A 26,854-nucleotide genomic window follows, 5' to 3' on the forward strand; every position below is an offset into this window, starting at 1 on the left:
TTATTTTACTTAGCTTTGTATCTTCCAGATTCATCCAGCATTTTCTTCCTTTTTAAGGCTGAATAATATTCCATGCTGTATGTGTGTGTTATATTTTATTTATTCATTCTTATGTTGATGGACATGTAGGTTTCTTTCACCTTTTGGCTACTGTGAATAATTCTGCTATGATCATGTGTATACAGATGTATTTTTCAGACCCTACTTTCAGTTCTTTTGAGTTGCATCCAGAAGTAAGATCAATGACTCATAGGATAATCTATGTTGAACTTTTTAAAAAACCATCATACTGCCTAAGGTGCTGCACAAAGCCGGGACAGCGTACCAAGAGAACAACTGTCAGACCTCACCCTAGCTCTAACTCGTGTGCCCAAAGAGCCACATTATCCCTCAGCTCTGTGGAGGCACTCATGGGGGTCCCCAGAAGCAATAAAGATATTGTAACCAAATCAATCAGCATGACTCCAGGAGACCAGTGACCAGGGAATGCACCTCAATCTTCTGTGCTCTCTGAGACCATTTATCATTATGATAGCTTAGGTCACATTGTCATTTGATTTATTCTTTAAACAGAACTCCTCCTCCTGCCCCCTGTGCCATGACTTTCTTTTTTCACCTCTTCCTGTGGTCTGAATTCCCTCACTCAGTTAATTAGCAGGCCTGGCACTGTAGCTTAAGACTTTAATCAGCGTGGGGTGGTTTTAATTAATCGTGTGACTCTGCATCTGGAGTGGTTTGTGTTCTAGGGTCAGGAGAGGAGCCCAGGTGGGGGATGGAGAGAAAGCTTTGTTTGATGTAAGATGTGGACAGAGAATCTAGATATTTGGGGAGAGACAGAGTCAGAGGGGTGAGGTCAGGTGGCTCAGAAGCCATCTGGTCACCTAGCAAAGTGTGGAAGAAAATGAAAGGCATCAGATTGTACATTTGCAGCAAGATAAATGACTGGACTAAATTCAGTTTTCAAAAGTGATTTGAAGTATTAGCAAAAGCTCTATTGCCTTCCATAGTTACCCAGGGCCAGGGTTGCAGGACTTTGCCTGTTAGAGGGAATTGCAAGATCTTGGTTGTCTTGGTCTTTCTTGAAGAGGTCCTCAAAAGAGGAGGGATGTGGCACCTCACTCCCAAATAATGATATTTCTTCTCTTTGGCTTGGGAGAATTCCTTTGTGGCTCCCTAGTTTTAGTATTCATGCTTTAGAAAATGTGGGGGAAAACCTACATCAGGTTCAGAAGAAAGTAAGAAAAACAATGGGATAAATAGATAGAACATGCAAGAACATTAAAAAAAAAAACAGTTGGACTCCTTGCCTTTGGAGTGATTATCTTCAGGGGGTGTGTTTTCTCTGAAGTGGTGTGAGGCCATGATTGTATGGGTCTAACACCAAACAAGGTAGATCTAGCCTGGGGATTAAAAAGAATCTAGAATGTCCAGACTGAAAGAAAGTTTTAAATCTAGCCTGCCAGACCCTCATGTACAGATGATTAAACAGAGGACCAGAGAGACAGATTCAAGTTTCTGTGGCAGCTGAAGGCAAAGGTGCAGCTAAAACGTGGCTCTCATAATGACCACCCAACACTTGCGCCCTATCTCACTAGACACATCTAGAGGAAGTTGAAAAGCAATGTATCGCTGTCACAGGAGCTGATGAAGGTACTGCATAATTCTGGAAGCTCAGATAACTGAGTTTTGTCACCAGCGTTTTGTTATAAGGGATGAGTGATGAATAGTGTAAGGGTAAATTCCATAGTTTAAAGGGGAAATGATGCAAACAAGGTACTAAAGAAGAAGAAGGCTTCCAGGCCTATCCAACTCCCAGTGAGTTCATGAGGCCTTGGAAGACTCTCAGAGCAGCTCTCAGGTGTATACCTGAAAAGTAAAGTGACACTGTAGAGGAATGGAATACTGCTGCCAAAGACAGCGATGATAATAATCATTGCTTGTAAAGTGTGTAAGCATTTACAAAATGGTTTCATAATTGTGAGCTATGGAGTCCACTGAGCTTTGAGGAACTGAATTAGGGAGAACTTCGCTCTCTATGTTTAAGGGTAAGAAATATCAGACTCACAGACAACAGGCCCTCCTTGTTGGTAAATGGCTCAGCCAGGCCTTGAACCTAGCTCTGCAGGATCCTACACTCTTTCCAAGCAACCAGAGTGATTGCTATTTAAACTCAAGAGAGGAAGGATTTTATAATTCCTGTGTCTTGATATTATTAAACACCAGTTGCAAGATATTTTTAGAATGCAAAGGTTTGTGAGAGTTTCAAATTCACCAAGCAGCTGGCTCTTCACTTAAAATGGCACAGCTTGGAATCCTAGGGCACATTCCATCCAAGACAGATTAGAGAGCTGGTCAACAGGAGAAACTGGGGAGGATGTTAATTAAGTTTAGGCCAAGAAAATGCTTTTGATTGAACAAGCCATGGTTTTCTCTTTAAGCCCATGCAAAATATGGAGTGCCAGACAAGCAGCTGGAACATATGAAAACATTATTATGCACTTACAGTTCCAACTTTCACAATCTATGGCCTCTTTTATTATTTTTCCCCCTCAGGGCATCATGTTTTGAAAGATTGTGTCTACTAAACAAACTGTGTTTATTAAGTAATAATATATTTTGTATTTTTTAACACGGAGCACACATCATGAGCATGCATAAAAATATTAAAATAGCACCAACCCAATTTTTTATTAGGTTTTGGAAATATTGAAAGTAGCTGTGGACCTCATTCCTACTCATGAATTCCTAGGAGTCCGGGTCCTTTGGGTTGGGACTGCTAGGTATGTACTTACATGACTGACGCATCTAAGCTCACTTAAGGAGGACAGAGAAATTAAAGAGGCAAAAGAAATGGGTGAATTCCTCGCTGCATAAGGAGCCAGTGGAGTAATTCATAAGAAGCTAGTGATTGAGGTTCACTGTGAAGATACAAAGTCATGTATATAGCCAGGATCAGGCATGAGCCATGAAGATTATATGAGCAGTTGTAGAAGAAAAGATGAAATTCCAAGTGTGCCAAAAAGACATCAAGGAAAGGCAAAGGGCAAAACTGTAAAAACGGGAGGAAGAAACTAAAAGATAACTGGGAAGAGGTGCAAATACAGAGCAGTCATTAAGAAGGATGAATGTTTAGTCTGAAGAACTAAAAGATACATAAAAGGGATAAGAAAGTTAATGGGAAAAAGATCACATGGGGCTTAGAATTAATTAATAATTAATTCCAAAAGAGATTCGAGACTAATTGAGCGGGCTCTGGTGCCAGATTCCCTATGCACGAGTTACAAGTAGCCCCTGCCAAGTGGACATAATTTGATAGAGGCAGATGTCCTCTGAAACAGCAGGGACAACACAGCCTCTGCATTTGCTCACGAGCAGAGAGGACCTGGCCAGGTCAGCCCCATTTACAGACTTCTGTGCCTGTTGTCTGATGGTGAGAAACTGCAAATGATAACCTCATCAAATTCTCCTAGCTCTAGCTGAAAGACTAGGCAGGAAGTCTTCCACTAAGATAACAAAAATAAAGTACCCCAAATGGAAAGAATGATTTAAGAGAGAAAAAAATTGTAAAAAAGGAAACTGGCAAAATGCAGACTTAGTACTGCATACTAAGGCTATAAACAGAAAATAAAATTCTATTTGATCCCAAGAATCTTTATTAAGGACCTACTGTGTGGCAAGTACTGGGAATCATATAAAGAAACATCAAGGCAAAATTGCATTAGAGAACAAAGAAATTCAAAAGATATCTAAGAGCACACAGGAAATGGAAGCATTTGGGATAAGTAAAAATGTCATGTGGAACATTTTAACATTTTACAGTAACAAGCTGCTGGTGAAAGCTAATATACAGTTTTTGGGTTGGAGAAGAAACCTCTCAAGTCATGAAAAGGGCGTGGGCAGAGGGGGAAATAGCAAGGCTGCGCTGTGAAAGCACCATCATGAAAATGTGTAGAGCCAGTTGGGAGCCAGTTGGCCAACATTTTGAGAAGGAGAAAGAGGACAGGGAACAGTCGTGCAGTGAGTTAAGTACCTCGTGAAAAGGGCAAGAAGCAGCGGGAGAGAAACTCATGGTCTGGTCTGTATACTTTCTACATCAAAAATGCAGAGACTTCATGGAATGGCTAGAAAGAAAAGGAAGCACACTGGCAAGACTGAAGCAAAAGAAGGAGAAAGATGAACACTCTGGTTTACCGCATTGATGGGCAACAAATACATGATGGATTGGATGTTCACAGAGATATTTGGGGGTGGTGCGTGAAAGGAAATTTTAAAAATACATTGCATAAGTGTCATTTGTAACAATATGAACTCTATGGAGACTTTTAAGAATGTAGTAGAGGGTTGCACCTCCTGAAGGCTGTGTAGCCACCTGCTGTGATGGGCTCCCTCACTTCCTTCGGTTAGGGGCCTCTGAGCACCCTTGGTCCTTCTACAGCGTTTCAAATGATACCATGTTATTTAGCACAGCATCTCTTCCTGTAGGTGAGTGGCTGTTCAGCAGAATCGTGACCATTTTCTCCCTGTTGTGCTGTCCTAGCTCACCAGAGTCCCTGTGGAGTCCTGCAGTCAGTATCAGAGCTGTAGTGAGTGCCTTGGCTCTGGCGATCCCCACTGTGGCTGGTGTGTGCTGCACAACACGTGAGTACAGCCTCTTGTCTCCTCGCTGTGATCATCTTCCTCCTCTTCTCTCTCATCCCATTTCCTTCCTCCATTCTCTCTTTTCTCTTTCTCTCACTCTTTCTTTCTTGCATCCTTTGTATCTCCTCCCTTCTTTTGTTCTTTCTGACTTCACTTTAAGTTGTTCATTTCTCATAAGAAATGCATGGTGACAGACCAGGACATGCCTATTACACTGAATAATTACACCTTGCAGAGCCAAAGGAAGCGACATCCTGGGACTTTCCTCACAGTGATATGGCTGTACAATGTAGCTGGATGGGACTGTTTTGTTCTTAAGCTTCACATAGATCATGTCAGTATGTATTCTGCAATATAGGTGCTGTCTACTTAACATACCTCCTGGTTTCTCCATGTAATTTCCTGATACTTGGATGTGCAGGTCAAGAGTATATCACCTGAAGACCCTCCCTCTTCTGTCATAATACCCATCTGCTGACTGTCAATGCATTGTGCCCAGTGTCACTGGACCAAGGAAGCCTGCCCCAAGGGCTGGCATACCCAATGTACCCTCTCTTGTGCTGGCTCCATTGTGTTCTCTAGAACTCAGAGGAAATCAACAGTGTTATGGTAAATAAACCAAAGCATAGGTCATAGAGGACAGCTAGCCAGCCAAGAAATAAGAATAGAGGAGCTAAAGCCATTTTGGGAAGATCCAGAAACCCTTAGCGCTGCTGCCTAGACTTGACAACCATGGTTTGATTCCATTCCAGTGAAACTTGGTTCCAGCACAACTATTGCTTCATATCAGCACCTAAAACTATACTTTCCAAGTTAAATACACATTAAAATTAAGGAAAAGACTTTGATTTTCCTACTAAGAGCCTGAATACTCTGTGACCAATGGCATTTACCAGTAACTGTCAACCATAAGAAAGTGATAAGTAAGGTTCTTTTCTCTCCCCTCCCAAAGGAAAGAACACTCTCTTAAATTCTAAAAATTAGAAACCTCCTCCTAAATTCTAACATATCCTCTCTAAGAGGAGAGGCTCCTTCCTCATTTCTAATGACAATCTCAGGCATAAAGAGGACTTGAGTTCCTTAAGGGATAACTGGAGTCTTTCAGATATTTTTTGGTGGGAAGAAATGGAGAACCATTGAGCCACACTGCAATATACAAAACTCAGAGACAGAACAAAGATGGCTCTCAAGTTGACACCAAGGTTACATGGTAACCAAAAGTAGTGGCACCTAGGCATGGCCTGCCTAAGAGGCTGGCAAGACGGCTTTCAAAGTATAGATGGGCTCCCATCAGTCAAAAAGAGTCCCCTAGATGATGTTTTATAGGCAGGAAGAGAGTGTTTTTCTGTCCCACACAGGGAGACCTCTCAGAAAGAGATTGAGTTCCAAACCCAAAGCTGGATCCTCTCTGAGACTTTAGGTCTTCAGAATCCAAATGCAGGTTTCCATGTTTGCCCTGGTCTCTGCGGCAGTGCTGCTTTGGCCCCACATGTCACCAAGACCTGTGAGCCGCGGAGACATTGAGGCTCTGAGGAAGTGACAGAGACTCCTGTCCCCATAGCTGAGTTTAGTAGAAATGACAGGAGAAGACATTACTTCTTGTGTGTCCTCAGTTTCCTCTTCTATACCAACAGAAAAGAGGAGTAAGACAAAGGGCGAGCGTGAGTGGTTCTGAAAGCAGCCATCAGGCTGCCCAAGAAAGCTGCCAGGTCTCCTCTCAGTGTGGCATAAAGAAAACAGCCATGGACATGAACTGGGAGCACCTGTCACCAAATCTCAGTGCAAAGTCCTCCAGTGTCCTAGTCTCCTCACCTGTGACTTGGAGATGAGATGTCAGGTTTGCCCACTTCTCTGAGTGACAGGGATATCAACCAAGCACATGGGGCAAGACCCTGTGCTAAGTGACCCCGTCACTTATCAAGTGTCCCCAGCAAGTCCAGCCCTCAGGAAGATTAGAGAAGAGAACAGAGGAACAGATTCTGGAGGTGTGAAGGTCAGTTTATTTTCTCAGGTGCTTTGGCCAAGTTCCCCCATCACTGTAGACAGGAAAGGGATTGTAACATTATGGGAAGGGAAAGACACTGGGGTGTATGTGTGTGTGTGTGTGTGTGTGTGTGTGTGTTAGGAGAGACAGAAACAGACAGAAGAAAGCTCAGGCATCAGCAGCCTGAGGATGGGGCCTCTACCAACAGGTGGCCCTCGTGACTGAATGGGCTTTTGTACTGGTAAGGTCCCTGGGGGATTGCAGGCTGAACATGCTTAAGAAATGCTCCTGTAATTTAAACCCTCCTCCTGTTGCTCCCCTCTGTTTGTCCTCCCAGCCCAGCAGTGAGAAGCCTCACTGCTGCTGCTTTGCTCTGTAGCTCCCAGCCCCACCCTTTCTAATGACAATGACAGCTCAACAAAGCTGGTATTTATTTGGCTCTGAGTCTTGACCTTGTATTCCCAGGAAATTGCTCCATGCCTGAGCCCACCTGCTCTGACTTGGATGAAGGTGAAATACATCCTACAAGCCAGTTTGCATTTGGCCTGTCACAGCTGTGTCCTGTCCCGGGCCTGGCGGGGTCCCTCAAGTGACCAGGATTAGCAGGTCCTCAGCCCCCTCCTAGCTCCCTCTCCCTTGGCTTCAAGCCCAGACGCAGAAGCCTATCTGGATCTCAGTGGGTTATGGGAGCCCACCTGCCAGCAGAGCCTGCCAGGTCCAGCAGAGCCATCCACTGGCCCAGACAGTCCCTTTTCGAGGAAGAATCATCAGTGTCACTCCTGGGAGGCTCTTGGAACCCAAGATGACAGGAAGAAGATCAGCTCTGACTTTGTGAAGCCTCCTGCCCCTGAGAATGTGCCTCTTTCCAGATCTCTTCTCTTGAAAGGAGGCCCTCCCCAGTATGTTGGCATGGGCTCCTTTCCAGAACTCCTTGTTTTTTCTAATAGTCATTGCCAAGAAGCAGGGAGTGAGGGAAAAGAAAAGATAGTGTTATCCAGTGTGGGAGGGATGGGTTAGACCTAAGGACCCATCCTTGGATAGACACAGTCTGGATTCAGTGCCACACTTCTGAATAGTGATGAAAAGAACTATGGTTCATAGTGTGCAGAAAATCCTTGCTTATGCCTGAAGCAGTCTTGAACTGTGACCCTGTCAGTGTAGTCTGGGTCCCCAGAGCTCCTCCATGGACCTTCCTCTCTTCACAACCCCACGAATGACAGGGTGGCTGGGACCAATCCACTCTCAGAAAGTCTCCCTCCTCTTGGGCAGCCTTAGCCAGCCAGGCAGTCAGGGTAACTGCCACCCAGGAAAGTGCACAGTGAGCAGCTCACCCCATAAGTCATTGCTGATCATCCTCTTAACGAAAGACAACTTGTTTCTAAAATGTGAGTCCTTCCTCACTTCTCCTTAGCATGTCCTAGCCTTGTTTGATTTATTTTTTAACTTATACCCAAAGGCTACTTAATGCTGACCTGCTAAGTTAGTGGTCATTAGGGTCAGTGACACAAGGTCTAGGTAGTGATGAGGAATTGTTAGTGTCCTCTTCTGTGCAGCTAATTCTGCAGCCTCTGCAGTGGTTACATTAATGGACATGGAAACACCAGGCTGTTGAATGAAGTACAGTGAGACTGATCACAATCAATCAGGGTCATTGTTGCAGTGTCTCAAGAACTAGGTGACATCTTCCTTATGAAGAATTAGATTAGAAGGAGAGTGGATTAGCTATGACACATAACTTTGGCTTCTCCTGCTTTCTCTACACTCTAGCACACTCCCCACCTTTTCTTTCCTAAACGCTCCTCAACCTTCGTGAATGTAAGTATTCTAAACGGTGCTACCTAACAACTAAGAGAAGACAATAATACTCCATTCATCTTCTCTTTGGGAAACCAATTGCTCAGTATAATTTGGCTACTTAGAAAAGAGGACACTCTCAGGGCTGGGGATTTAGCTCAGCGGCATAAGCACCTGCCTTGCAAGCAGGCAGTCGTGAGTTCGATCCCTGGTACCGATAAAAAAAAAAAAAAGAAAGAAAAGAAAAGAGGACATTCTCTGGGCATCTTCTTACTAACACCTAAGATTTGTGTTCAATTAATCATTTCTTGGAAAGATGGCTAAAAGAAAGCCAAGGCAAGACTCTAGCCTAGGACCCAGGGCAGAGCCTGGCCTCTTAGAGAAGTATATGGCCCAACATGGCAGTGGACAGAGGTGAGTCAGGCCACTTGGCTGCTGCATGAACCCAGAGAGTTCTTGGGGTTCCCCTGTACCTGCTGCCTCTTTTAAGTTCTATGATCTCCTGCAGGGAACAAGTATGAATTCACTATCAGGTGCTGCTCAGGTTGGGTTTGGATCCTTAAAGATGGAAAACAGTGATGGGATCAGTTGTCAGTAGATAGTAGCAGAAGAGAAATTATAAACTGACCTTGGTTTTTCTGTACTGGGCATTACTTTCAGTATTTAGGTGGAACAACCTATCAGTACTTCTATGAGACTGTGGTGTCCGTCACTGGACCTAGAATCCTGACTTTAAAAGCACTTGTCTTTTCCACCCCCTTTATATAAGAAACCATCTGCCAAGAGAATCCCCTGCTCTACCTTCCTCCAGGCTACATACATGCATGTGCACCTGTCTATAGGCATTCCTGCAGAGGACAAGGGAACAATTAGAAAACATGGCTTTTCCCTTTTCAGAGGCCCCAGTTGTGATAGCAATGAGTGAAGTGTCTCCCATGATCTCCTGGTTAAGAGCAGGCCTCTGATAATAGAAAGTTTTATGTCACTGTGACAAAATACCTGAGATAGTCAACTTAAAGAAGGAAGGATTTAATTTAGTTCAAATTTTGAGAGGTTTCAGTCCACAACTGCTTCGTCCTGTGGCCTTAGGCTTGTGGTTGCACATTGCACCATGTTGGCAGCATGTGGTACAGAAGTCTGTTCACTTCATGGCAGGAAGGACGCAAAGAGAAAACTAAGAAGGGACCTGAGTTTCAATGTCTTCCTCAACGACACTACTAACAATCTAACTTCCTTTTACTAGGTCCCATTTCCTAAATGGTCCACCACCTCCTGATAGTGCCACTTGGGTCTTTAGGGTGCATTCAAGGTCAAAACTACAGCTAGGCCCTCTTGGGAAGGTCCCTCTCCCACCATCTATTCTTTTTCAGTGTCCTTGTGTTACAAACACAGATTCCTCAGTGGTGCACCTTAAGCAAAAGCCATAGCCACTATGAAGTGTTTAGGATTCGGGGAAATCTGTGGGGAGAAGAGGGAAGTAAGTTTTGATATCCACTCCCAGTAGGCCTCTGCTGGCGGGCCAGGGGAGGTGGACCAGCAATGACCCCTCTAGCGTGGATGCTCACCCAGTCCAACCTCACAGACAACCTCATTTCCATGGCTAAATTTGTTTGCCTTGCCAGCAGCACTGGGAGCTAATATTTGAATCTCTGTATTTAGGAATTAATTTCTACTGAACTTAATCACTACCTCTCTCCTTCTCCCTCATCCCCTTCCTTTCTCCATTCCTCTCCCGTCTAATTTTCCACTTGGCTGGGAATTCTCCAGCAGTGAAAGTTCAGGCTTAGGGGAGGGCGGAGGTGGCTGCTTCATTAGAGAGGATAATCTCATTGGAACCACTGACTTGAATAATAACCCCTTCCAGGGACCCTGAGTCTTTCTCCCCAAGGGCTGTTAGCTGGTTTCCCTCTGATCTGGGCCTGAGGGACAGCTGTACAGAGGAAGGAGAGTGAGAGAGGGAGGAAAGAAGAGCCCAACAGCAAAGGTCTCTAACTTTGGGGAGCTGGTGTATCTCCTTGAGACCTGCTTCCTTCCTGCTGGCCACCAGGAGATCTGTGTCTGGGGGCAAGAGTGACAATGATGGTGGCAGGGATAATTGTCTGGAAAACTGGAAGTCACAGAGCAAGCATTTTCTCTGTCCATGTAAGCTCCAGTTTTCCTTCTTGGCAACCAGGTGAAGCATGATCTCCTTTCTTCCTTAAGTGCCCTTGCTATAGAGATGCGGGGAGTTGAGTACATGCTTTTAAAAGAACCTGGAGCCCTTTTGGAAGAAACATCTCAGGATCCCCTCCATGAGTCACTGAATTAACCCTTTGAACGTTTCCTGGCTCTGGCCTGGTCAAATGGGAAATCACAGAAATCATAGTCCTGAAAGAGCAAAAGGCCATTATGTTGACAGACCCCATAGACTTCAGAGGGAATGCCTTCTATCCCTCCATTATCCTATCGCATTTAAGGTCAATTGTCTGTGCTTTTGGACATTTGCAATCTCCACCCTCCTGGGCCCTGAAGGGTAGCAGAAATGTCAAAATATCCACAGCTCTGACCTTAAACTTGACTTTACAATTAGATAGCTGAGTCCTCGATACCATTTGACAGCTACTAAGAAAACAGCTACAACCTATACTTCTTTCTGTGTCTTCTCCCTCCTGGCCACTGAGTTGCCCTCCTCCCTTGTGAGAATTGCTGCATCCTCCCTTAGTTCCTTTGATTTGCCCCCAGGATCTGATCTACAAGAAGACTGATGCTTCTGTATCAGTTATAGTTTAGAGGAGTAAATGAGTTAATAATATGAGCTAATATTTATTGAGGGGTTATTTTGAGATATATTCTGTTCTAAATGCTATACTCACATAGTATTTAATCCACATAAAAATCATGTTAGATACTACTACTGTTTTATCCCTGTTTTATAGATGAGAACATGGGTGAACCAAGAGGCTGAGTAGTTGGTTGGCCTAACATTACACTTAGACGGAATGTTGAAAGTTGTAAATTATACATGGTTTCTGTACATTTGGGGACAAGATGATGATTAATTAGTTTGAGTCTCTCCAAAGCATTGGCAGGATGCAACCCAATGAACTTAAGAAGTAGCACATAATGCAAATCAAACTTGTCCTGAGACGGCTTTGTTTCCTTTTATCCTGCAAGAAGACTCCTCTCTTCTGTCTGAATCTCTATTTGGTACCTCCATGTGATATTTGGCTTGGTAGCAGCTCCATTTTTCTCTCTCTATAATTTAATCAAAGACATTTTTTAGACCTACTGATTGCTCTTAGAAACAGGAACTTCAAAGTTGGGGAGTCAGTGAATAATTCAAGCCCACACCAGCTCTCTGGGTCTGCCGTTAATGGGAGTAATAACACTATTAATAGCCATGTCAGTGCCGACACTCTGGAAAAGTCCATAACATTAGCTTAATGGCTGAAGGTAATGGAGTCCTCGCAGAGTAGCTGGCCTGGTAAATTAACTCCCAAGACTTTGAGGCAGACACTTTCCTTGGGTCTGCTAGAACAGCCAGGGAGTGCCACGGGATAACCAGACTCATATCTGACCTTTCCCTTGAGGGTTGAGGTCTCTGGGAGGCAACCTGGAGGGTTTGGCTTTGTTCTGCAAGTTGTAGTGATTTTCAAGGTGCTTTCCAGGGGACAGCAGAAAAAGCCATTAGCCAAGAGAAAAGGATGGAGAGGAGATGTTTAAATTGCCCTAAGGACACAATAGGAAAATTAAGATGGCTAAGAAAATGGGTTTAGTCTGCAGCAAGAGGATCTACCTTTCACTTTAAAGTCTACATGCTTCAGGGCTCATACACAGTAGGAGGAAACAGAGACTCTGCATTCCTCTGTGTCTGATTGGCCAGTGACCTAGGAAGGTTACTTCATCATCATCCTCTTCTGCAGTTTATTGACCTCTAAAGAAGGTTTGTTGAGGCATTGTCACCAGATTGAAGTGGCATAGAATATAAAGCCCTAATCACAGTGCCTTGTAAACATTCACAACTAGTGGCCACCATTACATTGCTCAGGATTGCTTTTTTACTGTTGCAGTACACACCACCCAGTCTACTCTCAGTCTCTGTCTCCTTTGCACCTCATCCTTAGTAGGGCAGGTTAAGTAAATTGGTTTCCCTTTTGGTAGTCAAATTCTCCTCTCAGCAGGGCTTTGCATTGTCCCCCCTACTATAGCAAGAATGCCTTCTTTCCTGTGGCCGAGAGGATAGACAGCCCACAGTTTCCTCTGGCTCTGACGGATTTCCAAGAGTCACTCAAAGTGTCCAGGGAGTTTTTTCCCTCATCTCTTCGGCCCACACTGTGCCTATCTACCTCTTGAGACAGATGTGCCCTCTGCTTACACATCCCCCTTGTGGATCTTACCATTGACTGCCCTGTTTTCTAATAAACACCTGTCAGGACTTCCTCCTGTCTCACAACAGCTCCTCATACTTCCCTTGACCAAAGGAGATGCTCAGGAGTGATTTCTCCACAGTTCTACCTCATCTAAGTTAGTCCCTCTTCCTGTCCACAGCAGACTCACGAGTCCAGACTTCCCCCAGACACTATGTAAGGCTCTGTCTTCACAAGGCTTGTCTGACTCACATTAAATACCATCCCCTGAAACCCAGATCCCTCCATGCAGTGAACTCTTGGGATCTGTGCATTTGAGTAAAGTTCATTTTTTCATATGTATCTTTTATAAGCCCTCATCAGTGAGAACTGTAAGATCCCAGGTCATACTGGAATGGTACATTTTGTACTACACAGAGCACTAAACAATGATAAACCTGTACAGCAGTTCCCCTGTGGCATACAACTGGGATTCCCATGAGGAGTATGGTCTAACTGCCACTCCCACTCCTTTGATCCTTCCTGCCCTCTCTCCTGCCCACTCACATTTATCTTCTGTCTGCTAGGGAAGGTGAGGAAGTCCAAACAGAAAAGCTGAACTGACTTGTGCAAAGGCAAGGAAGAAGTCTGGGAGATAGAATCTGATTGAAATATTTGGTGTGTGTTTAAATTTTAAAAATATTACAGTAAAAAACAGGTTGCCCTAAATTTCCCTCAAAATGCTTTGACTCATTTCAAACATGTTTATCCCATCATTCTTGCCACTTTCTAAAGCAGTTCTGGAAGTCCTTTTTCATGAGTCTACATAGCTGAGCTCCATGGCTGCCTCGATGTCATGAATTGATTCAAAATATTTACCTTTCATGGTCACTTTGATTTTCCGGAAGAGATAGCAGTCACATAGTGCCAGGTCTGGTGAATAAATGGGTAAAGATGACTGTAATATTTTTACAAGCTTGATTTTCTGTTGGATGGCACTTGGCAACAGCATTAATTGTACTTTTTTTTTGTTTTACCGCATAGAGGCACAAAAGAGTTCATTTCAATTTGCTGAAGAGGGGAGGAGGATGGCAACAAGCTAAGGATGGGTGTTGAGGTAGAATACACGGGACTGGCCAACTCCTGATCTGAATTTCAAGGTCAGGAGTGGAGTTTAGGATGACTCTCCAATATTTTGCATTGCAGGAATGATGAGAGCAATGGCCATCTTTTCCAAATTGGGTATGGAGGAGGAGGAGGATTTGAGGAAGGAAACAAAATGGTTAGGTCCAGGCATGTTGACTTTGGACACATCCTGAGAGCTGCTGGAATTGCCTGACCTCTGGACCAAGTGGTTTTTCCCTAAGTAACCCATCAGTATGTCCCTTCCCAGGTGTACCCGGAAGGAACGGTGCGAGCGATCCAGGGAATCCCGCAGGTTCGCCTCAGAGATGAAGCAGTGTGTCCGGCTAACAGTTCATCCCAACAACATCTCTGTCTCTCAGTACAACGTACTGGTGAGTGGGGCAGGATCCAAGAGGAAGAACTCTTTCCACCAAAAGGCATGAGTCCAAGACTCCTCAGGAGTGCTGGACCACGTTTAACAGGAAGAGCAGCTCTAAAATAGGGCAGGAGATGTTACCTATAGCTGTGCAGTGGGGACCCAAGAGAGGGACCTGGACAAGAATATGAATGAAGAGGCTCTACTCATAATGAGCAGAAAGATAAGGCAAATGATCCTACCAAAAATGGTCAAAAGAATGGCAAAGGGTATTAGGGGTGATATCTTTATCAAAAAAAGGAGGGGCAATGCATGTACAGATGGAGAAAGGTATGCAGATGCCTTCAAAATTCTAGCACTGGGCATTTAGTGATGAGTGATGTGGTTTTTCCCAAATTGGAACTAATGGATGAGATCCTCCACTGTGGTCTCTCCCCACACAAATTCCTGAAACATCCCCATTTGCTGTGGCCAAATGCACTCAGATTCTATTTTTGTCTCTTTCTATGCCACCACATCCTCCACACTGCTCTCGTAACAAAACTGAACTCTCCTTCTCTTAGGTTAATGTGGCCTCTCCTTTGTCTACCTCTTTTTCTTGCACTTCTTCTTCCTTTGTTCCATCTCTTTTCTTTCTCCATTTGGTACTCCTCCTCTTTCTTTCCTGTCTGGCTGTTCACAGCTGGTCCTGGAGACATACAATGTCCCAGAGCTGTCAGCGGGTGTCAACTGTACCTTTGAGGACCTGTCAGAGATGGATGGGCTGGTGGTAGGCAATCAGATCCACTGCTACTCTCCAGCAGCCAAAGAGGTGCCCCGGATCATCACAGAAAATGGTGAGTACATCCCTCCCCAGAGGCAAAGCTGGGGAGCAGGCTCTCCTTCTTTCTGTCTGGGTAGAAGAACTCATCACAGATATGTGGGGGCTGAGGAACCTATGGACAGGGGTGGTTCAAAGGAAGAAGTGAGTTGGTGACTATGTTATACACAGGAAGAGGGGCGATGAAGTTTTCCTGCTTTGCCCTTGAAATTTGCTGTTAGAAGCCTTCTATGTCAGCCCCAAATTAGCATACAAATATCTACCGCATGCCAGGCAAGGAGCCGCTGCAGACAAGGTTGATGGAGGCTGGGACAGCAGCCTACTATCAAGGCCCAAAGCGGGCCTTGAAAGAAGGAAGGCAGTCAGGAGCCGTGATGGGAGGATGAGGGGCAACTGGCCCTGCAGCCCTCTGTTACATAGCTGGGCCTCTGACCTGGATCTGCCCCATCTCCCCTCCCCGCTTCTCACAGAGGCCTGTTGTTTGTGTCCAGGTACCCTCGGAGAGATGGGACTGGACAGAGGCTCAGCTCTGGCAAGGCACTGGCCAGCCTAGGCTGATTGATTCCATATTGTCCCTCCCATTTTGGCTGTCACATTTATTTGAAGCTGATTGATTAATGAGACTCTCCAGGAAGGCAGAGAACAAGGCCAGAAGTGGGGGTCTAGGGTCAGAGCTGTGAATTAAACATGGGCTCTAACTCCAGCTTGGTGCCATCTGAGGTTTCCTGTGCTTCTTGTCCCATGGAGCCCTGGGTTCCCCTGAGGCGTTGACATCAGAACTGCTCTTTACAAAGATGGGAAATGAGCCCCTGTGGTAGGCACACTTGTACGTATGCACAGAATCACTGTGTAGCTGTGGCAGCAGTCCTGTGAGGTGAAGCATTGTTTTTTACTGGCTGCTCATCTGTGTGTGTGTTTGTGTGTGTGTGTGTGTGTGTGTGTGTGTGTGTGTGTGTGTTTGTGTAAGAGAGACAGAGAGAAAGAGAGAGAGAGAGGAGAGAGAGACAGAGAGAGAGAGAGAGAGAGAGAGAGAGAGAGAGAGAGAGAGATTCTGTGAGGCTGGCAAGGATTTGGCACATGTGATGCACTTTTGAATACCTGCCTCTCTGTGTGTACATAGTATGTGTTTAGGGGGTGGGGTTGTGACCAGCACTTGAGACCAATAAGTGCTAAAGTGTTGAAGGGAGAATACAGTTGAACAGCATTCTATTTGTGCTTTCGGGGTGGCCCCCAGGCTGGGCCTTGCTGAATCAGAGAGCTGTAAGAGCTGATGACACACCAGGGGGCAGGCTCCCCTTTCCCAGCATGCATGCATGCCAGTGGGGCCTTAATCTCTTGGCTTGCTCTACTTTGCAGGGGATCACCATGTTGTACAGCTGCAACTCAAATCCAAAGAGACAGGAATGACCTTTGCTAGCACCAGCTTTATCTTCTACAACTGCAGTGTCCATAATTCGTAAGTGTATCAGCCTCACTCAGATCCCTATTCCTGGGCTCAAGTTTGTGCAGATGAGAACACCCCACCACAGTTCCATGGAGTCATCATAGAGGTTTTATTTGCCTCAGAAGGAGATGGGCCTTTTTCCTCTAGTACTTGCAGGGTTAATGAACACTAGAGGGAACACGAGTGTGAACTGTGGGGTGAGGTCTCCATGCATCTTGTGCTCACACATCTTCCCTAGCATAGATCTGTCTAACTTGATTGTGTTCCACCATCTGCTGGAGAAGTGCCTCATCCAAAGCACAGAACAGCTAGTACTGTGATTAGAGGAGGGCCGTAAGGAAGAAGAAAAGCCCCCATGTGTGTCCAGGGAGGGCTGAATGCTCGCCTTCCACAGAGCCCTAAGGCCAGATCAGAACACAGGCTGGTGAGGGCCAGAGGGAGCCATAAGTGTGCAGGGAAGGTCAGGAAGTCTGTCTCTGGCTCTGAATTTGTTTCAATTAAGCATTTTCTTCCCAATAGCAGGCATGTAGGGCAGAGGGTCAGGCTGTGGAGTTGCTCTAGCTAGGAAACAATCATTCTGTGCTCTGCTATCCTCTATAAAGAAGCAATGAAGATACTCCTTCCAACCTAGCACTCAGAGATTTAGCAACTGACATTGCCGGACACTGTCCCATCAGAGCAACCATGAGCTAGGACACTATGCTGGTTGATACCTCTGAATGGCGACTACTTCTCTTGCTAGAAGCTATGAAAGATGAGAGAGCCAGGACACAGGACATCATTTAGAGCCCTGCCTGACCCATAAGTCAAGCACTGCTTATCTTTTGCTCTGATTACATTAATATTTCCTCTATAAATTGAAGGATGGACTACACTGTTGATATGCAAGGTTTTTTATTTTTCAGCGTACAAACCTTTTTTTCAACTGAAATTTGGTATGGAAGGCCAACAAACAAAACAGATGAAAGTAGAAACTACTTGGTGAAGGGTTGAGGATACTTGAAGCTCTTCCACACAACTCTGCACATTCTCTAAAGGAGCTCCATAAAACCCCCAAGGTCTCATAGAACACAGTTTGCGAACCACAAAGCATGACTTCTTCGTGCCTTTCTTGATTTAACATGCTGTTCTGTGTTCCACTCCATGTAGGACAGGTAACTGGTGGAATATTAGGGCTTTCAATCTAGCTAGGGTAGCTCTGAGCTCTTAGGGCTCTCTGGGGCCCCATGGAGGGAGGTACCCAGCACTTCCAGGCAGAAATTTGCTTCAATACCAGAGATCCCTTTCTGGCTTCTTTGCATGGAGCTGCCTGGAACTTTACTTCTTGGTTGCCTAAACTTTCCACCCATTCTTACCCCTACGAGAGCAGAGCTGGTAGGTGAAACCATGTGTGAAGTTTCTGTTCTATCCACTAAATGATTTTAAGCATTGCTATATGCAAAGTAATCTATTGTTGATTAGATACAATGGGATCAAAATTAATAAAACTCTTGGACTCAATGCCTGCCCTCCAGGAGTATATAGCTTAGAGGACTCAGGAGATTTGGACAGCTAATAATGAAGTATAATACAAGATGCCAGGATTGTCCCAGAGACATCAGCACTGAGATTCATGGGAGAAGGACCCAAACAGCTAATTATCCCTTGGCCAAGTTGTTGGTGACTGTCTTGTGTTTGAGAGTGGTTTATTTGAATATTGATATTTTGGTGGACTCAAGGAATTTAGGCTCGGTACTTGAGGTTCGCCCAGTTCTATGATCTGTGCCTCTCCTCTCCTGTGCCCAGGTGCCTTTCCTGTGTGGAGAGCCCATACCGCTGTCACTGGTGTAAATACCGGCATGTATGCACCCACGACCCCAAGACATGCTCCTTCCAGGAGGGCCGTGTGAAGCTACCTGCGGTAGGTCCCCAATGTGTGGATAATGGTGCCCCTTGCCATGAATTTAGGGCACAAAGACAGGCATTCTTTCAAGAGAAGAAGCCAAAGGAAACCCCAGGCCCACGCCTTCCTCCCCAGTCGGACTCTGAGGGCTTTTCATGGAAGCAGTTAAGAGGCTAAACACTCCACTGGTCCATGAGTTCTGGGGCAGCCCTGGTGGTCCAGCTATAGATAATCAGGCAACTGGGCCACTCAGCCAAGAGAAGCTTCTTCATACCAGGTAAGTTCTAGAACAATTCCAAGGAGATGGAAAAAGTATCTCAGAAATAATTATAGGTAAACAACAGAACTATATGCAGGCTCCTCTTCTGTCACTCAGAACAATGGTTACAGAGATGAATGGAGACCAAAAAGGCAAGTTAGTAAAGAAAACAGAGATATAAATAAATGGTAGACATATTAACCAAAGCAGCAGCTCTCAGAATGTGGGTCCCAAAACAACAGCATCCCTGCTGCCTGAATAAAGGTGCCTGCTCCAGCCAACCAAGCATGCAGGAAGAGCTTGACCAGTGTAGGCTTCACAAGCTCTCCTGGAGAAGTGATGCTCAGTCCCTTGTTCCCTACCTGCAAATCCTCAAAGGTGAGGTAGATTCCATGGTTAACTCTCCATTCTTATTCTTCTCCTTGAAACTCTTCATCACTGAAATACAAATGCATTCTGCCGAAGCTGTGACCTCTGTTAGAATATTAGTGTGTGCAAAGATCTTAAAGTCACTCCCTGGGCAGAAGTACATTTTGGAAAATCAGTTGTCCATCCATTGTGATATTTCTTGTGAGTTTGTGTGGCTCTTACTGCTGCTTGAGTTGTAAGTTATTCTGCACAAAGAGGTGCTTTAGAATGCTGTTGTTTGGAATAGAGAGATAGATATTGAAAACATAATTATGAATATATGCAGCATTGTTTGGATTCCAGTGAATTCTCTGGCACTATCATGCAGCTTTCCCAACTTGAAGAGCTACAGCCAGCCTTACTTTCACCCTATCAGCCAACTTCAGACTCAAACAGGCCTAGTACTTTACCCCCTTACCCCAAGTCCTGGATGTACCCTCCAGTCCCTTCATACACTTACACAGGCGGTACAAGCAGGGGACTGTCCTGATGCAGAGATCTGGAGATGGGGAGGGCAAGAAGAGAATAGAGGGGCACATCAGAACCCTCTTCCCCTCACCTAGACTTATACCCCACTAGGAGCTCCAACATTGGCCAAATGCTGAATGACAAAAGGGAGGCTATTGTGTGTCAGAGGCTGGAAGAAGAGATGGATCCATATCCATCCCTACACCTGTTGTGCTGAGCTCCCCTGCTGGAGGGAACAGGAAAGCTATGTGTAGCTCACAGAAACTCTAAGCCTAAGCCCCATTTGGTCTGGGGCTGGATGGCTATGGAATCTCATGTGGTGACAAAGCAGAGATTTTTAGAAGGAGGGGGTGGTAAGGGCATCAGAGGGAAAGAATGATACTGATTGAGTGGGGAAGGAAGGAAGCAATCAAAAAAGAAAAAAAAATCTGAAAACCTCCAAGACAATTAAATAACTCAAGACCTTTGAAATCTAATAGATAGTGCAATGGAATTTTATTTCTTTATTTTTTTCCTTTGGGCCTTTGCGTGCACAAACCCTTGCCTTATCCAGCAGTCTGAAAAACTGGAGAAGGAGTAAAAGCCACTTTGTCTTGATTTCTAGCAAGATACTGGCAGGTTTCAGATAAAAACAAGAAGAGATTATAGAAACCATAGACATAAGACGCTCTTTCTCTGCAAGAAGTCTGCCTGGCTAGGATTGGCTGCTTTGATTCATAATCAGGAAAAGGAAAGAAAGCAGTTGCAACTTGGCTCTAGCAGGAATGAGTCTCCTGTGTATGCGTCACCTCTGTGCTTTTCTCTAAAAAAGACAAAACGGATATAAAGGTAACAGGAGAGATATGAGTCAGACAGCCAGTGAGCATAGGTTTGGCATGAGAACTGGTAAAAGGCTACGTGATCTGATTAACCCAGTCAGATCTTTATGCTGGCACAGGAGCAAAAGGGGAAATATACCCCCCTCTACCCAAGACCAGGTAACAGAGTCCAAGGAAGCATCCTGTCTGGTTTGCTTCTGACATCTGCAAATAACCTGATAGGAATCAAGACAAAGTGACTTCCAGCCTCTCTCCAGCTTTTCCAATGGGCATGTCTGCCAGAAGTTCGATATGTAGAGAGGCCAAAGACTAAAATGAAAACAGAACAATTGAGCAGTCTGATGGATTTCAAAGGCCTCTAATTATTTAATTACCTGAAGTAGGTTTGCAATTTCTGCTCTTTCTTTTATTTGCTCCATTCATCCCAATCGTCTTTCTTTTAAATGTAAAAAAGGAGCCTGCATCTGCTATTCAGAAAAAGAACAAGAACAAAAACAAGAGCCTACCATGCTTCCAAGTGAAATGCAGGGGTCTCTGTGGCAGAATGGCATCTTCAGGTACCCAGACTAGGAGCTAAACATAAGACTTCTTCAATATCTGGCATAGGCAAAATCTGCTGGGGGCAGGGGCAGACACAGCCTTGCAGAGGATTTGGTGCCAGGGCCCCCATATTAGTTTTCATCTTTACTGTGACCAAACATTTGACATACACGACTTACATATACAAATACCAAATACCTGATGTATACAACTGAAAGGAAGAAATATTTCTTTTGGCTCAGTTTCAGTTCATGGCCAGCTGGTGCCAAGAAAGAAAGCTCTTGATATAAGAGCATAATAGTAAGCTGCTTCAGCCATGGCAACCAGGAAGCAGAGAGCAGGGGAAGAGCCAAAAAGGAAGAGTCCTCAAGGTCACACTCACATCATCTACTCGGATACACCCTTTATTAATTTAGGCATCTCTCAAGTCAATCAGGTTGACAATCAAGAGCAACCATCACAGCACCTAAGAAGGAACAGGCCTGGAGCAATATGGCCAATAGAATGCACTGGAGAGGGACCCATCTACCACTGCTGCCTTTCAATTCTTTCCATTTCCCAAGAGTATCATTATAGTAACCTCAAAGGCCAATAAAAAGAGGCTTCCAAGTAACTCGGCATTGCCCATGTCTCACTTATCATATGTTGTTGGAATGAATGTGTCTCCTCTTTATCTTGGGTGTTTGTTTATTCTATAAGAGGGAAGTCCTAAGGAATTTTTCTGGTCCAAACTTGGAGGTTGCACTCTGCCTAGCTCAGTCCTAGGGCCATTTTGAATATGAAAATGGTGAAGGCAAAATTGACCACGTGAGGTGGCTATTGTAGCATCAACTTCCTGATGAATGTACCAAAGGGGAAATAAGTAAGTTAAATCTTTGGGAAATGTTGATTAACACTAGTCATTTTGGATTTGTGGAAGGAGGTGGTTATCTTCAGAACTCAAAACAAAAATCTATGGCTACTAATGGAAAACAGCATTTTCTTCCTATTGGATTTTTTTGTTTTGTGCTCTTTATTTCCTGGCAGAGGCAGTATCAGGAGGATAGAAAAACAAAGGCTAATAAAAAAAAACTGATGAAAAAACAAATAAAAATGCACAATTGAAAACTGAGTGTATGGAAACCTTCAGACACAAATATCTTCTCTTAATTCCAAGGGAAGAACTTATTCACAGCATTATGCTCTCAAGTTTTACTATTATGTTGATCAAGTTGCTGCTACTGTAATAAATTCCTGGGATAAATCAACCTAAACAGAAGCAAGGTTTATTTTGGCTCACCGTTTTGGAGTTTCAGTCCATGGTCAGGTGGCCCCCACCCCATCTCTTGTGGGCTGATAGAAAGGAAGCACATCATGGTGATAAACATGTGATAGAGCAAACTGTTCACTGCATGGCATCCAGGAAGTAAAAAAGAGAAGAGACCCTGGTCCCACAGCTCCCTTCAAACGCAACTCCCTAATGACCTACGACTACCCATAATGTTCACCTCTTAAGGTTTCCGCCATTATTTTCCAATAGCCTCACACTGGGAAGCAGCCCTTAACACATGTGCCTTTGGGCGCCATGCAGATCCAGGGTACATCAGGTCTGATATAACTGTTCATCCTTCATTACCCCAAGCATTCTCCATAAGCAAGCTGCTATGAAAGTTTAAAAGATGTGTGAAAGACCTGTATTTAAAGATTCATAAAACAAGGTTATGCATCCACATGCTTTCTGACATTCTGTAATTGTAAATAGAAGCAAACTGGAAAACACCTCAGAGAAATCCACAGCCAAGATATGTTCTTATTGAAAGAGAATGACCTCAAGGCTAGGCGCTATCAGTTGTATCTAACAGGATGCCTATTAGTGTCAGGGCCAGCAGCTCCTCTGGACCTCAGGCCCAGCTCTATTCTCTTGGAATACAGGCAAAGCACAGGCCTCAGTGACTTTTCTGGAAGTCCCAAGGGTCTCCTTTTCCTTTACTCTATGAGGAGAGATGCTGATAGAGTCCTTTGGTTAACCAGAAGTTAGGTTGCCAGATGGTTTTTCACCTGCCCAGAACCATCTTGTATCCTTCAGAATGCTTTCAACTGTGTCTTCCAGTTTCAACACTGGCTTTGTTGACTGTCACCAGGAATGTTGAATTACCTCTTCTTTTTTTCCTGAACAAAGAGCACATTCAAGCAAAGTTATTGGTCTGGAACGAAGAACTGGTAGATGATTGTGCTGTTATAGAAGGAGCAAATATTCCAGCATAATTACAATTATTAGAAACAGAATGCCCAGTAACATATGTCCATTATGGTAACTATATTCCTGTTACAAAGGCATGATTTTGTTTCAGCGAATGACAGAATTGTGATAACAACTCTAGACACTCAGATCAGCTGCCAGAGCCTGAGCACCACAAAGAAAAGGAAAAAGAGAAATGAGTAGAAGCAAACTGAGGTGACAGTGACTGTTGTCCTCAGTCCTATTCTCCCTGTATGCCCAGAGACTTTGTACCATCCCCCAGAATGGCCTTTTGCTAGGTTGGCATTAACAGAGCTGGAATAACCACTGGTCCCCTGGTGGCTTTGGAACTCTTCTGCAGGGCCACATCAGCCTCCTCGACTGGCCCATATTCTTGGGAAAAACAATCCATTGGCATGTATTGGTTCTTGATGGACTATTTTGCTATTACCTCTCTTCTAAACTGAAGAGCAACATGACCTGACAATGGAGCTGTATTACCCAGGCATTGTGCTGAAGGGACTCTGCTACAAGGACATGCATACCTGGCCCACAAGTACAAGGCAGGCTCAGAGAGGAGATTCCCAGCAACACATTTCCTCTTGAGTTCAATCAGTGTGCTTACTTTGGAGACCGGTTATAAGATCAGAAGAGGTGGAATAAATCCATTTGATATGCAAAGAGGTGCTAACAAGAGTTTCCCAATATCTCCCATTATCCACAGCTTCCCTGAGAAGATATGTGGAGCCATGAACTCTGGTATCCTACAGGGTCAACTTTATTCTAAAACTGAAGAGCTGGCAGGGAAGGCCTCTAGATTGCTGTTTCCCCTGGTGCTGAAAGAAACCCAGTGTCTTGAGTCAAGACAAGCAAAGGGCATTTAACCCTGACTCTAGAGGAAAATCAGACCACTACCTTGTCATTCTACCTCCCTTCCTCCTGGCAGCCATCCTGGGGTACTTCCCCAGGGAACAAAACTACCCTTGCCGTGCCCATCAACTGCCTTTGAGGAAATAAGCCAAACCCAGCTCAAGAACTTATTTCCAACCCATGTACCACCCCCTACTTCAGGTATTCAATTACTGGCTTGCCATTTCTCCAGACAACTGCACTTTCCATCAGTCTCAGCTGCCCCTCCCCCATTGGGGTTATGGATATTTCCTTTCTGTATTACTACATTGCTCTCTCCATAAATCAGACTATCGTAGATCACGCTAATGGCATTATAAACTTGGGAAACAGCAAGAAAATATATGTTGCATTACGTTTTTGTATTGGGCACCCTGGACCTGAAAAGGTGAGTATAAATTTGAGGGTTCGGTTAGGTCTAGAACTGGCATGTCTTTCGAAATTGATGGGGGCTGAGGTGATGAGAGGGAGAAGTGACCTGCAAATCACTTATCCCTTAGCTTCCCCCATGTCCTGCTGCTCCCTAGAGCTTTGCTTTCCCCACTTTTGCTGTAACAACTAGGAGAATTAAAGCTCTCATCTCATATACACACTGGGGGCTGTAAATCCATGGGGCTACTGCCCACTTCCCAGGCAGTGTAAGTCCCAAAGGCAGCCTTTTGTTTCCCAGCTAGGCAGCATTCTTTATGTCTGTGTTCAGTTATTTAAATATGCAATGAAACCTCTGTTTACAGCAGCTGCTGACCTGCCAGACATGTTGGATGGGAAGGCACCACTCTTCCTTTCAGTTTTTGGCTTTGTATTCTTGCTCCCCACAACTAGCAGTGCCATCTTCATATTCAATAATTTAAATGAGGACCAAAATATGCAAGGGGTTGGACAGTTGACCCGGAGTCAGCAGGATTCACCTCCTCAATGTGAAGCCATTAAAGGCTTACTTGTGCCTCAAGCCACTGTCCCTCCTTATCCTCAGTCCTCCCTTACAACTGCAGAATGCAGTCACAGGGAAAACAGCCTCCGAGGGAGATTGATTCTTACGGTTTGCACTGGGCTGCAAATAATCTTGTTAAATACAGGTGTTTTCCATCCTCCAAGAGCTGGCCCTTTCAAATGTGAGTTCAGGGAAATATCCTTTGTGAAAATAGAAGAGGATGGTATTCTGGAAGCAATCTGTATGGGGCTAGATAATCATCTCCGGATAAAAGAAAGATTATCAGATGAAAATATTGTGTTCACTGTCAGCATGGGTACTGAGTGAAGTAATAGCTTGTTCTAATTTTCTTCACTGAAACATAGAGTGGTCATATATGTTGTGCTATGAAACAGGATAACACCTGGAAAAACATGTGTAAGGGACTGGGAAGGGGGAAATATGCACCCAGTTGAATCCCTGCACTATGTTCACCATCTTTGGTAGTCTCATAACAGTAGTGCATGCTTCCTACCATAACCAATAGCATGATAGGACCAGGCCTAGCTGGAAATGGTAATTATTAAAATGTTAAAATGACTACTGGCAGGTAAATAGCCATGTTCAAGAGACCACCTCCTATGCAAAGTCTCCTGCCACCCAAGCTGTTCCTATATTCATCCAGTTGGTTAGTATTTTGGATATCACACTTCAGGGTAGTTGATCAGGTATTATTATTTCCATTTTAGAGGTAGGAAAATGGGGCTTCAAAGAGATTATTGATGTAGTCTCAGCTCTCTGTTGGGTTTATAGTAGAAGTAGAAGAAAAACAATCTATTTACTGAACCAGCACTTTGATGCCAAATGTGTGGGCATTTTTTCCCATACCACACTATTCTGCAATGCTCTGTGGATACCAATTGGGTAGCCCACAATTTGGTCCCATTCTGACACTATCTACCTAGAGTTAGTGTCAAATACTACAAGGCAGAGGACTCTGTCCCACAAGACTGCCCCCACTTCAGATGCTAATCACGTCTGATAATGTACCTGTGCTTCTGACCAACCAATTCTAAATCAGGGATTCCCACATCAGATTTGCTAATTTTTTTATAATGGGTCAGAAAATTCTGGGAAACATCCACTTAAATTGCCCAGTATATCATAAAGGACATTACAAAGGGTACAGATGAAATAGTACCTAGAATGAGGTATGCAGGAGGGGTACAGCTCCTTGCTTACTTCAGCAAACCCCTTTCCCACAGCTTCATGTTTTCACCAGAAAGAATGCTCTCCAAACCCCTTCATTTAGTTTTTCATGGAGGTTCCTATCATAACTCTGATTGATTAAAGTGTTGTACATTGATGACTGATTTCAATCTCCAGCCCCTCTCTCTTCCCCAGAGGGTAGGAAGGGGCACTGAAAATTTCAACCTTCTAATCACTTAGTTGGTTTCTCTGGTAACCAGCCCCATTCTCCAAGAGCCACCTTATTAGCATAAATTCAAATGTGGCCGAAATGAACTCTCGCAAAACAAAAAATGCTCCTCCCACCACAACCACTCAAGAAATTCCAAGGGTTTTAGGAGTTTTGTCTCAGAAACCAGGGACAAAGACCAAATATATATTTCTTAATATGTCACAGTACCCCTGGGCCATAAATATCATTGCATCCAAGCCAACCTCTTCATTTTATGAATGAAGAGATCCAGAGTTCGAGGGACATGCTTATGGCTGACTGTTGGTAGGTCTGTTTCAGAGCACATGGAGCATGTACCTTGAGAATGTCACCTTCCACAAGAGGGGACTGGCATTAGGGGACAGTAGACAGAAGTTATTACTCCCTCCCTTCCCTCCTTGTGTTTTGGCACTTGGAGGTGTTGAACTTAGGGTCCATATAAGACATGAATCTTAGAAAGTTGGAAAAATTGAAAAT

The 26,854-nt window shown here is 44.4% G+C and overlaps 1 protein-coding gene across 2 annotated transcripts in view; it reads left to right on the top strand.

The window, feature by feature from the left end:
* Plxna4 (plexin A4) overlaps positions 1–26,854 on the top strand; it is a 439,299-nt gene that overhangs the window by 335,472 nt on the left and 76,973 nt on the right. For both annotated transcript variants that reach the window (XM_003467879.5, XM_063240611.1), the window contains exons 5-9: positions 4,538–4,638; positions 14,135–14,258; positions 14,925–15,078; positions 16,419–16,518; positions 18,292–18,406. In XM_003467879.5, the coding sequence (XP_003467927.2) occupies positions 4,538–4,638; positions 14,135–14,258; positions 14,925–15,078; positions 16,419–16,518; positions 18,292–18,406 (594 nt within the window). The remainder of the gene's footprint in view (positions 1–4,537; positions 4,639–14,134; positions 14,259–14,924; positions 15,079–16,418; positions 16,519–18,291; positions 18,407–26,854) is intronic.

Source organism: Cavia porcellus, unplaced genomic scaffold (genome assembly GCF_034190915.1).
Source record: "Cavia porcellus strain 051 isolate PalLab524CR breed Dunkin Hartley unplaced genomic scaffold, mCavPor4.1 scaffold_2, whole genome shotgun sequence".
Taxonomy (NCBI): Eukaryota; Metazoa; Chordata; class Mammalia; order Rodentia; family Caviidae; genus Cavia; species Cavia porcellus.